The sequence below is a fragment of the Alternaria infectoria genome, assembly GCF_024043175.1.
Source record: "Alternaria infectoria strain BMP 0036 chromosome Unknown scaffold_10, whole genome shotgun sequence".
Lineage (NCBI taxonomy): Eukaryota > Fungi > Ascomycota > Dothideomycetes > Pleosporales > Pleosporaceae > Alternaria > Alternaria infectoria.
In genome coordinates, this window is record NW_026250699.1 from 136,918 (window position 1) to 149,165 (window position 12,248).

A 12,248-nucleotide genomic window follows, 5' to 3' on the forward strand; every position below is an offset into this window, starting at 1 on the left:
TATTCCTACACATTCTCTTTGTAATGGCATCACCTCGGTGTTGGGGCTCCAAGATCGAGCAAAGTCGTCTTTTTGGAGTGAAAGCATACTGTTTGGGTGGTACATGGTCGATACAAAGCGTATCATTTCGCATCTGGCAGAGAAATTGTGGATTGGACTGAGGGTGAGAGCATAGATAAACTGTGTATAGTGAAATGCCTAGAAAGGCAAGAACATTAAGTAAAGAAGATTACGAGTGAAGCAACTGCCAACATAGCAGATTCAACTTCCATCTTGCACTGCACTTCTCGGTGAATGTATGGTGGGGGTCATGATGCTTTAGAAAAACTCGGTCAAGCTTGCTCTCCGCGTTGCGTTGGTGATTCAGACGAAGCTTTTGCACGGCACAGCTTTCCGTGACTTCACAGCACGTGGTGAACAATCGCCAGCCAGTCATGAACTTAGGCCAGAAGCTGGTGTTTCATGGACAACATATGGTTTTGCATAGCTCATTTCCTCTAAACAAATTGGCTATGGACCTTCACTCTCTGGCGAGCCCTTGTCCTCCTCACTCCAGCAATACCACCGACTATTCCAATCAAAGCCGCAGCAACACTTGCTATTGCCCATGGGCGGTCAACAAACCACAACACCACAGCGACATCCGAGCCATGCCATGAGCCGCCGGGCTTGTGGCCGAAGAAGGTGTACTCTTCCGAGTAGAAGATTCGCGGTAGAACGAGGAAGGAGGTGGGGTCTGTGCAAGATAAGTTAGCTACTGAGACCTTTTCCCTTCACAGGGCAAGAATGGCTGACTTACCAAGATCATTCCGTGCCTTCCACTGTTTACATTGCCCATCAGGACACTCCTCGAACCATTCCTGTAAGATCGTGCTTGTGAATTGCGGTCCAGTTGTCCAGAAGATTGTGAGGTACGGGAAAAGTAGATTCCAGTTGTGTGTAACAAGGCCTTCTGTCATCTTCTTCACGACCGGGTGCTTCGCCGCCGATGCCATCAAGTCATTGTTGACGCCCAGTGGCGATGCTTCTGGGAACCAGGCTGGGAAGTCCAACAAGGGGTCTAGTGAGCGTCGGCACGCGACGTCTAGATCCATGTAGACGCCGCCGAAGTGGTAGAGGGCGAAGTACTTCAATGCGTCAACCTTTTGTATCTAAACATCGTTGGATGAAGTCAGTATACGTCTCAATTGCAGTTCGTACACGGAGAGTACTGACAGGGTATCGGTAACCATCGTATGTCGGTAGAAACCAGGCGTACTCGTTGGACAAGAACTCGCGAGCGCTCGTGGCGTTCCACATGCGGATTTCGTAGCTGGGGTTGTGCTCTCGACAGAGTTTCGGCGACCCGAATCCAATAGAGGGGCCTCCACTAGAGCCTTCATGGTTGGGGTAGATTCTCTCAAACCATATGTAGTGTATCGTGCGCGGGATCTTAGACCCGGTGTAGGTAGATGTATAGTCGGACTCCAGAGGTTGCTCGTTGCGCGCTACGGAATCGTTCAGAGCCTTAGCGTAAGACTCAGGGAAGTCGTCGAAGGTGATCTTGCGGCGCTCGATGTAGGCTTGGAAGGCATGTTGGCGCCTGAAGATACTGAAAATCTTCAACAACGCGGCGGCGATGACGACTCGGATGAGAATCTGGCGGAGAAACATCTTGTTCATGCTGTCGAGATGCTAGCTTCACTGAGCAGGAACAAAGTCCTTATGCATGAGAGATAGGTAGACCTTCCACCCTCTGCTTCGAGTAAGCGCCCCTGTGTCAAAGTTACTCTGAGCACCGAGTAGTCCTAGAGACACCGCCCCAACGCTAGTATCGCACATACTATAGCATCGAATCATCTTGACAGTTGCGCCCTATAGCTGACAGGGTCATCGTAAGATGAAGTGTTGATCTCAGAGATACGAGTTTCAGGAGAAGGGTCGTGGGTAGCATGCCAGAAGTTGCACATCCTGGACCCATACTGCGGTGAGTGATAGGCCGAGGGCCACACAAATTTGTTGTCAGTGCCCAATAATCCACCGAGCATGAACAGAGAGAGGCGGAACGTGCTACCACGGCCGTACCTAGAGCGCAAACTCCTCATGCTGATTTTCATCTCCGATCTCAGTGACAACGTGCACTTTTGTGACCACTTGTTCACTCGTGGAACGACTATAGTACTAAGGCTTACCTTCGCATGTTCTGAATGCCTTTAGCACTCAATATCCACCTAGAGAGACATGAGTTGATTCGCTTTGCGGCACTTGCCAGCGTCGGACCGAGCGACTAATGTGACCAAGCTTTACAAGCTCCGGGTATGGTTCTCATGTTGACTTCAAGCATTTTGAGTACGGAAAGCGGCGTTTTGAAACGTGGAGCGGAGCTAGGCTACACAGCCACTGTGGTCGAGCTGCCTGTATAGTCCAGCCTAGCGGGATAGCGTCCTTCGAGCGGAGAGGTTTCTACCGTTGCGACAGCACGGATAGGCCACTTATGCTGAGATTCCGCCAATTGGGACTCGACCATTGTCCAATGACCGACCAGATGCACCCCAGGTTTCCTTCCAACTGGATGCAGTGGCTTGCCGTTATCCGGTAATAGCAGAACTGGCAACGGGAAAGCCCTCTTTCGCAGTCCACCGCTATACCCGCGATCGATTTGCTAGAAGCTATTAGTTTACATTACCCTTGATGTTTTTCAAGTGGTTGTCGGCATTGAAGTGACACAGCACTTTGCAATGCTGAAATTGCGCGACAAATTAAAGCATGTGAGGACTAAGTAAAAGCAGCGCTGTCTTTGCGTGTCTCAATACAACCTCTATACAACTTGGGATCGTGATTCTCGGTTGGGTATTCTAGGGAACTGTCGACAAGTTGGAAAGAACGTCGCTGTACGAAGAAACCTGCTTCTTCGAAATGGCAGGTCCTAGTCTAGTTCCGGGGTAAACTTGGTGTTTATGCACGTCGAGGGGTTCCCGTGCAATGTTTGCAAGCTCTTTAGGGAAGTGAAAGAAGACGACTTGCTGCGCCACAGCTGTTCCAGGATGAGAACTGGGGAAAGCTTAGTCGGATGGAAATTACTGCTAAATGTGTGTCGCACGTGCCAGTTTCAAAAGCGTAATATATATCCAATAGCGGAGGTGACCGATGTCGTCTATTCGTTCTCGACGAGAATGGAAACCTGCATATTCACTTAGCGGATCAGCGCACTCGTGGTCATGCACTCATTGCAACGGGGCTTCTTATTTAGGAAATCGTTTCGGCTCGCTTTCTACGCTTGACGAGGTTGGTATGACTCGCACCTGATGCGCGATGTGAGAAGCTGTGTGCAGAGCGGATGCGCAACCGGCGAGTTCTGACGCGGCCCCGTGTTCGCCAGTTTCGAAGGACCTTAGGTTACTAATCAAACAAGCGCTCAACTAGGGCGTGGAGTAAGAAACACCAAGATCTCGCTGATGTCAAGGCATTGTACGATACAGGGGTTCTGCGTTGTACGTTACAGGGAGTTTCCGTCGCGGGTCATTCTTTCATTGGATGTGCCAGGGAAGACGTGGCTGCACATTCCGGGAAAGGGCTTCCTGTCGCTAGATCGATGGCCGGCGTAGATTAGCTGGTGCAGCAACTTCAGCTGAGGGGACCGGAGTTCAACTCTAAGTGTTGGCGATCGGATCGTCGCGAGACGAGCGGGAACGCACAAGAGATGGGCCCAGGAAGTTGGTGCAACATCGGTGGCCTAATGCGTGGCGTCCTGCACGGGGCCAAGGCAGACCCCGTAGTGGATTCCAAGACCGGGATGGCTTATGTAATCTTCGTCTGTGGATGCCGATGTCCCCTAAAGCGGCGCTCGGCACTGTCACGGCAAACTCCGAGGTTGTTCGCAGGTATGGTCTCATCACAACCTTGACATCGGCATTGGCTACGTTCACTCGGACGGCCGCTAAGCTGCGCGGGAAATGATGTTGCGCTAAGTACACATGTAGTTTCAACTTTGTTGTTAGCTATCCTGTAGGTGCTGGCCACCCACGTGTAGCAGCAATATGGTTTGCGCTTTCCACCTTCCCCGGTCCTAATACACGTAGATGAAGTCTTCGTTTTTCATGTCTGTTAGGTCAGAAAAGCCGTTATCTTGCTCCTGTCTCTGATCTTGTGCCTCCATCTCCACACCTTTTTGTGTCATTTCTTTCTTCTTCAGCATACTTTCGTCAACCCTGACTGCGCTTTTGCCCAATTCTTCTCTGCGCTTCGCGTGCCTCTTGTTCAACAGTGCTAGGTAGACGGGGATCAAGAGCGCGATGATAGCTACGAGTGCGAACATGACCAAGTTGGCGATAAGGCCTGGCCGGTAAAGAGGCGCGTCGTCCACCGAGTATAGCAGCGGGCCGATGACGTTGCCTGTTGTACGTAGTTAGTGTCGTCTCCCATCAGACCGTGAACAGATATTACTTACCGGTACACATCCCAATGAACACCATAGCCGACGTGCACTTCTTCTTCGTGTCACCGGCGGTGTTTTGAACATGCCAAGTGTATATCAAAGGTGTAATAGCGGCGAGGCATGATACAAGGTAGTAGCCAAAGAGTAAAACGCCCTTGTGCTGGCGCGGCACGGTCAACATCATGATCGTGCCGATTATGGGAAGGATGGCGACGAGGGCGATGGCAAGACCTTTGCGACTCCAGCGCGTTGCACCCCATGAGGAACCCAGGATGCAGACAATCTGAATGACACCGAAGGGTATGTTGAATAGGATAGATTGGAAGTTGGTGTAGCCGAAGTCGCGGATGATGAGGTTGCCAAAGGTGGAAATACCGCCACTTGCTATGCTATGCACGGAACGAACATCAGTAACAAGATCCAAATACAGAGGGCCATTACTCACGATATCGCGATGATGGCAATGAACCAACACCAGGTCTTGAGGTCAATCAAAGTCTCCCAGACCTGATCCCACTTCCATTCTCCTGACTGGATGCCCATTTGGTTAGCCCGCAGACGCTCGACTGCGATGAACCTCTCTCGCTCGGTCAGATATTTGGCTTTCATCGGGCTATCCGGCATTAGGACGAGGACGACAAATGCATACACCACAGTCAGAAGACCGCAGAACATAAAGATGACCTGGTACTTGTATAGCGACTCGCTGTTGATGTGTCCGAGACCGTAGGTGAATAGTGAGCCAACAATGAAGGTGACTCCGTTCATAGCGTTCCAGTATCCAGTCCGAAGAGTCTGTTCGGACCGGCGCCACCACATCGTTGTAGTTGCGACACAAGCCGGTGCGATCATGGCCTACAAGAACGAAGATACGAAGTTAGCATGCGATTCACGTGCATTTCGTACAGCCGCAACTTACCTCGAAAGATCCCAATACAAACCGCAGACCAAGAAGGCTTTTGAAATCGGTACAGGCGGCCATGATCGCTAGACTGCTACCCCAGAGGAAGATGGCTGTGCCGATAACTTTCCCCGTCGGCAATTTGACCAGAAGGAAGGCTGCGAGAGGCTGCATGACTAGCTGGGCCAAGTATAGAATAGAGCCGAGCCATGAGTATTGACGTCCTACTAGTTTGGCGTCGGCTTGCAGACCGAAGATGGAGACGTAAGACAGGGAGGATTTGTCGAGCTGCTGAAAGAAGTAGGCTCCTCTATTCGTAGACACAAAAAGTCAGTCCATGTTTCATTCGCAGCTGCTAAGAAACCACTTACAGCAGAAGAGGGAGGACGCGATAGTCTACGCGCTTGAGAACAGCGCGCTCTTCTTCATATGAGAATGATGCATCATCGACATGAGCGTTGGCCAGAAACTTGGCCGCCGCATCTGCCTTCTGGACTTTCTGTGCAGGCATAGGATTAGAGTGCTCGATATGTGTTATGGCATCTTCTTTGTGGGCTCCAGAATGCATGGTCGCCATGCTGCCGCAGAACGAAGACTGTAAGACGCTTGGTTGCTCTCCGAATGACTTACCAAGTGACCGGCTCGTCTACTTATCAGACAAAAGTCCATGCTCGGATACTAGAGACCGACTGGTTGCGTCTCCCAATCCCGGTCGCATCCAGGTATCGATTGAGCGACGCCCTGGATGGCCATGTGCATTTCGAGCTTCCTGCTTGTGCTAGAAGCCCCTCATAGCTCTGTTGTTCCACGTATCAGGACTTGCGATTCCCTCTTCACTCGCAAATATACCAGGTTTCCATGAGCTTTAGGCAAGGAGTGAGCTTCCCCGCAGAGCTCACGCGGTAAACTCTATTCCTGGCCATGATCGTCTCTGCTTCACTTTCCCCACGGGGGTGGATGCTGTGGGGCCTCTCTTCTAAACATTGGTTCACCGGTCGGCTATAGTGACGGGAGAATGCAAGATCGACGTCGTGACATGATGTGGTTCAGCGTTCGGGATTGACTGTACCGAATATCGAGGGGTGTGACCGGGGTAGCGATACACCGATGCATCATCATATAATATTTCCAAAGCTGTTAAGAAACGGCTAGAGAGCGAAGCCTTTGATCGCCTTATTTCTGATTCAACTTCTACTCTTGTATTATTTGTTAGCGAATATGGCTGGGGAAAACAAGCAAAAGAGATATGCGCTGATTGGCACAGGCGGCCGTTCGTCCTTCTTCTACACCGCGATAGCAACAACGTACAAAGAAACCTCGGTTGTCGTAGCGCTATGCGATACGAACCAAACCCGACTTGACTTTGCGAACACACAGCTGGAGTCTCTTGGTCATGCCAAGGTTCCCACCTTCAAAGCGGCGGATTTCGATCGGATGATCCGGGAAACCAAGCCAGATGAAGTCATCGTAACAACAATCGATCGTACACACAACATCTATATCGTCCGCGCGTTAGAACTGGGCTGTAATGTCGTGACAGAGAAGCCTATGACCATCGATGCACCACGGTGTCGCGAGATTTTCAACGCAGTAGAACGAACGGGCAAGAAAGTGCGCGTTACGTTCAACTACCGCTATGCACCACACAACACCAAAGTGTGGGAACTTCTCCGCTCTGGCGCGATCGGGAAAGTGACGAGCATACATTTCGAATGGATGCTCAACACGTCGCACGGCGCCGACTACTTCCGTCGCTGGCATCGCGACAAGCGCAACAGCGGGGGGCTGCTCGTCCATAAATCAACACATCATTTCGACCTCGTCAACTTCTGGCTAGCTTCGCGTCCGGAAACAGTGTACGCACAGGGCAACCTGAACTTCTACGGGCGAGAAAATGCCGAAAAGAGAGGTGTACAGGAGTTTTACACACGAGCCCATGGCAGCGAAGTGGCAAAGAGCGATCCATTTGCACTTCACCTTGAAAATAATGACAAGTTGAAGAAGATGTACCTCGATGCCGAGCATGAAGACGCATACTATCGCGATCAGAGCGTCTTCGGTGACGGAATAAGTATAGAAGACACAATGAACCTCCTAGTGCGATACGAGAATGGCGCGGTGCTGACCTATTCTCTGACCGCCTACGCACCCTGGGAAGGTTTCCGTGTCTCGTTCAACGGGACCGGCGGCCGTGTAGAGATGGAAGTAGTCGAGAACAGCTACGTGAACAGCGGGGGAGACCAGTCGCTTGAGGGATCACTTGAAACGCGATCAATCACACTCAGGAAGCTTTTCGAGAAGCCGCAAGATATCGAGATTCCGGATTCCGTCGGTGCGCATGGGGGAGGCGATGAGGTGTTGCTAGCTGACTTGTTTGGCGAGCAAGGTGCGGAAATCGATCAGGATATGAGAGCTGCAAGCCATGTCGACGGTGCACTCTCAATTTTGACGGGCATCTGCGGTAACAAGTCGATGGCTACAGGACAAGTTGTGAAAGTCAGTGATGTATTCGTAGTGTAGATGGAAGCTTCATGCCATGGCTTCGCGGCATGCGCAGGTACGCCGTACTGGCCGGCGTGTGATAAAGAGCTCTCAAAAGATACGCGCCAGCGCGCAGCAATATGCAGCGATATTCAGCGCCTCCGTGGCTCAACTGTTGGATGTAGTGAGCGAAAAACTAAAGTGATTTTGCAGGAGTAAGCGTCATTGTGTGGCACCTGGGGGCGAACGCGACTGCCCGCGTCGCGATCGCGCTAACCTCGACGCGCCTCCCCACCACCTGCACGTGGTTCACGTTCAGGCTACCTTCACGATCATCTCGCTCGACGCCCTCGTAATCGTCCCCTGCCAGTTCCCAGATCTCAGAGCATCTCTGGAAATGTCACGATCAACAGTAATTGGATTGGATCTCCATGTCAACGTTCAGAGGCATTGTAGCCGGTAAATGTCGCCCCGCCGTGCCTGGCTGTCAGTACCCTGACTAACGCGTCACTGCAGAGTTTCCTCAGATCAGAATAGACTACTTCCGACAACAACCTGAACATAAGGCGCCTCTTGCATGTTTCTTGAGTCACGTGCATTCTGATCATTTAACTGGTCTGGAGTCGTTGCGGGCCCCATTCGTGTACTGTTCAGCTGCGACTAAGGAGGTAAGCGGCAAATTTGCTGCCATACATGCCATGCAAAAGCTGACATGTCTTACAGATACTCTTGCGGCTAGAAAAGTACCACTATCGCGTCAACTTCGCTAAAGGCATTCTCGAAAGTCGCAATGTCACGTACGATAGAAGCATGCGCAAGTTGGCCAAGGCGCTTCCTCTGGACACACCAACCGTAATCGAGTTAGCGCCGGGCAACAGCATCAGGGTCACTCTTATCGATGCTAACCACTGCGTTGGAGCTGTCATGTTCCTGATTGAGGGTAATGGCAAAGCAGTACTTTATACCGGCGACATTCGAGCAGAGGAATGGTGGGTGAACTCATTGATACAGAACCCAGTACTTCTGCCATACACACTCGGAAACCGGAAATTAGACTGCATGTATCTGGACACGACCTTTGCCACGAAGAAAAAGCCCTATCGCCAGTTTCCGAGCAAAGCGGAAGGTATACAAGAGCTGCTCAGCAAAGTGAGTGACTACTCTGATGACACTATATTCTACTTCCATTCTTGGACCTTTGGCTATGAGAACGTCTGGATGGCGTTGTCCGCATTTCTAGGCTCTCGAATTCATCTCGACGACTATCGAGCACGCATATATGGCTCCTTGTCCGCATTGGATAAGCGACAGCTGCGAGAAGCGGGGCTCGATGTCTCAGCAAGCAACAAAGCACTCCAAAAATCTGGACTTGAGATCCGTGAGGCTCCTGCTTTATGCGGTTTCAAGAATGGAAATCACATACAACCGGGCTGTTTGACTTCTCAGGAGGACGTCCGCATCCACAGCTGCGAGCGCGGCATGGGCTGTTCCGTCTTAGATCGCGATACGAAAGCCGAGATCGTACACATCATTCCGATCGTCACGCGCGCCAACGGTGAAGACATTGCCGAGTTGGGTGCGGGGGGTGGAAAGGGTGACCTGGACCAGAAAGAGGAGCTGGAGTCTGGCGGTATGGGCGATGTCAAGAAGTTGATGGAGCTCTGTGCTGCATCCATAAACGATGAACACTTGCTTGAAAAGGTCATCACCTTACTCCAGCAGACTCTCTTGGGAGACGGCAAGCTCGACCTTGGTATGCAGCTACAAAAGCAGTTTGAAGAGACCCAGCACGATCTGTCCCTGAAGACCCTCGTCTCCGTGCTATCATCGAATGTTTTGGAAGGTTCGATAAGCGAACCGCCACTCAACAGGACCATTAGGTTTCCGTACAGCCGCCATTCTTCCTACTCTGAGCTTTGTGGCCTTGTCAGAGCTTTTAGCCCTAGGGACGTCTTTCCATGCACTGTTGACGAAACTCAATGGACACCCGAAACCAGCATGCGAAATCTGTTTGGCAGTCTCTGTTCAGGTGAACTTTTCTCTCACGACGCGGTCATGATGGAGCTGTACAAAGCCAGAGTGGACTACGAAGGCCGGCAGGAACGAGACAGAGAAAAGAGCCCGACGAACACGCAAATGACTGGCGATGGGACTGCGAGCCCGCCTGTGACCAGATTGGTCATGGAGGAAGCCGTGGCATTACCTACATCATGTCAAGCTGCTCCGAATACCCCGACCGCAATAGACACCATCCAGCCATCAACGCTTCCATCCACATCAGAGACTTCTCCGCACAACAGTCTTCATGATCAAGTGGCTGTCCAGAGTCCAGATTGTACAGTAATCGATTCATCTTCGGCTCCCAAGCGAAAGACCGCGGCCTCCAATACTCCCTCCAGGATGGAGCCGCTAGTACCCAGCCTCCACAAGAGGCAACGGATAACGCATCGACAACTCGCGTATGACGCAGCACTTGGGAAAAATGGGCTTTCTTGGAGCGATTTCGGAGGCTTGGTGTCAACCAAGAGCAAGAAGACCCAGGATGAGCAGGAGCTATAAGTGGCACTCCGGCTTCGTGGGGTTGTATACATAACGAGTTATGAGGTGGTATAGGACTGTGCTCCTTTGTACCAACGTCATACAAATCCATGAGCATATTGCTTCCTGTGCAAGTATAACTAGCCACAACTCTACGCTTCTTGGAATTCTCTTCGTCTAACTCCTCTTCGTCAATTGCATCTTGCTATATATCCTCATCTTATCAGGCTGAGTTCTCTCATCCCAGGAGCTTACCCTGTGCCTGAATATCCATGTCGCGCCCCAGCCCGGCCTCTCTCATGAAGTCTGTCGCCTGCACCGTATCGACCCACCAATACTCGCCATATACCTTCAACGGAAAGTCTTCAACCTTCGCACCTCGTCCGACATGCGACGCAACCGCCGCCTTGAGATCACATTCATAACTCCGCATCAAGGTCTGCCTCTCCAATTCCCAATCTCCAAAGTCGTGTAAAGTAGACAACTGAGCCCTGTTCTTCCAATGGTGTTGTATGGCCTCAAACCGACCGAGGTCAATCGGCAGCCCAGTAAATTCCGTAAACTTTCGTTCCATAGCGGAAGAAAGAATTTGCCATGCGCGTCCATGGCCGTCTGAGCAGAGGTTTCCTGCACGACTACGGCAGCTTTGACAGGAGTATTGTTGGAAGAATGAATGACAAATTTCGTGTAACAGGGTGCCAAGCATGTCGAAGCTGTCTAGAGTTGGTTCTATCGTGATATTGTAGTAATAGTCGCGCCACGCTGCGCCCATCACGTCTGGATACTGAATGTGAAACTCAGTGAGCCAACGGAATTTGGATTTGCGGTAGAACATGTCAGAGCCGAAGAAGAGGACGTTGATCTGCGTCCACAGGTCGCGGATCGAGGGTATGGGAAAGACTTCGTCGAGACTGGCAGGTGACCCAGCTGGTGTGTTGGGGAAAATCAGCGACACGTAGTGTTGTATCCAGGTTTGAATGTTATTCAGGGCGGTGAGTTGTGTGGTATTGAGTGTGTCGACGGGTCGGTCGAAGTATCGTACTGCCGTTCTCGTCAATGTCATCGCTTCGCTCCGGAAACGCGAAGCCATCGTTAAGGGCTCGTAGCATTGATATCCAAATTCGTTTGCGGCACCCTTGAACTTGAGTTTTGGGTGATGGTGAAGACGTAGGATGCAATTGCAGTAGGATTCATAAAGTCGTGGATCACACTGATCGCAGCGGCACACCGGTTTGGAGTCGTCCGTGTCGACGAGTTTGCGAAGTTCTTCGAGAGTATTCGGGCATGGTAATCTCTGCTTCTGCTTGCGTCGAAAGACGTTTCTGAGACTGGATCCAATATCGACCTCGGTGATTATACGAGCAAAGTCTGCTTCCAGACCGCTTGAAATGTGAATTCCTGGCATCTTGATAATGTTACTGAGCGACCTGGAGTGGGAGTTGGTGTGGCGAGTGAGCCCAGGAGGAATTTATAACACCTGGAGCTCCGGTTTGTTAGGGGGTGATCAAATGTGAGAAACTTCGTTGAGTCTACTGGCCACGCTGCGGAGCAATGCGTTCGATGATTCACTCAAATAAAATGTGCTTTTTCCCTCTGATTTGTATCGTGATGTGGGTGATTTATACAAAGATAAACCATGACACTGCGATGGGTCATTTAAGACGAGCCATTCACAGCCCCCATAACTCATCTCATACCTGTACGAAATCGTGGTTAGATGTGGAGACGACCACTTCGAACGAACCCTGGCGAACCAGCGGTTCCGACTTACCAACACCCGAACGTGGACACCCAAAGGTGCTCGCGGAGCCCAAGCAATGGTTCGTCCAAAAGAATCGTGTCGAATGAAAAGCATTCCGAACTTATGAAAGGCGAGTACGTTCCAGAGTTTTAGGTCGGGATCTCATTATGCAG

At 51.1% G+C, this 12,248-nt stretch overlaps 4 protein-coding genes across 4 annotated transcripts; 2 read left to right on the forward strand and 2 right to left on the reverse strand.

The window, feature by feature from the left end:
* Positions 1–773: 773 nt before the first annotated feature.
* On the reverse strand, positions 774–1,662 carry J4E92_006487 (uncharacterized protein; the record flags this gene model as incomplete). Its single annotated transcript, XM_051497854.1, has 2 exons — positions 774–1,151; positions 1,216–1,662. 2 exons carry the CDS (start codon positions 1,660–1,662, stop codon positions 774–776), a joined length of 825 nt encoding a protein of 274 aa, XP_051351580.1.
* A 2,383-nt stretch (positions 1,663–4,045) lies between these two features.
* On the reverse strand, positions 4,046–5,892 carry J4E92_006488 (uncharacterized protein; the record flags this gene model as incomplete). The annotated part of the gene is made up of 5 exons (XM_051497855.1): positions 4,046–4,371; positions 4,427–4,803; positions 4,860–5,269; positions 5,334–5,625; positions 5,687–5,892. The coding sequence occupies 5 exons, from the start codon at positions 5,890–5,892 to the stop codon at positions 4,046–4,048; spliced, it is 1,611 nt and encodes a 536-aa protein (XP_051351581.1).
* A 641-nt stretch (positions 5,893–6,533) lies between these two features.
* J4E92_006489 (uncharacterized protein) lies at positions 6,534–7,835 on the forward strand (the record flags this gene model as incomplete). Its single annotated transcript, XM_051497856.1, has 1 exon — positions 6,534–7,835. One exon carries the CDS (start codon positions 6,534–6,536, stop codon positions 7,833–7,835), a length of 1,302 nt encoding a protein of 433 aa, XP_051351582.1.
* Positions 7,836–8,606: 771 nt separating this feature from the next.
* J4E92_006490 (uncharacterized protein) lies at positions 8,607–10,355 on the forward strand (the record flags this gene model as incomplete). Its single annotated transcript, XM_051497857.1, has 1 exon — positions 8,607–10,355. The coding sequence occupies one exon, from the start codon at positions 8,607–8,609 to the stop codon at positions 10,353–10,355; it is 1,749 nt and encodes a 582-aa protein (XP_051351583.1).
* Between the last annotated feature and the right edge of the window lie 1,893 nt (positions 10,356–12,248).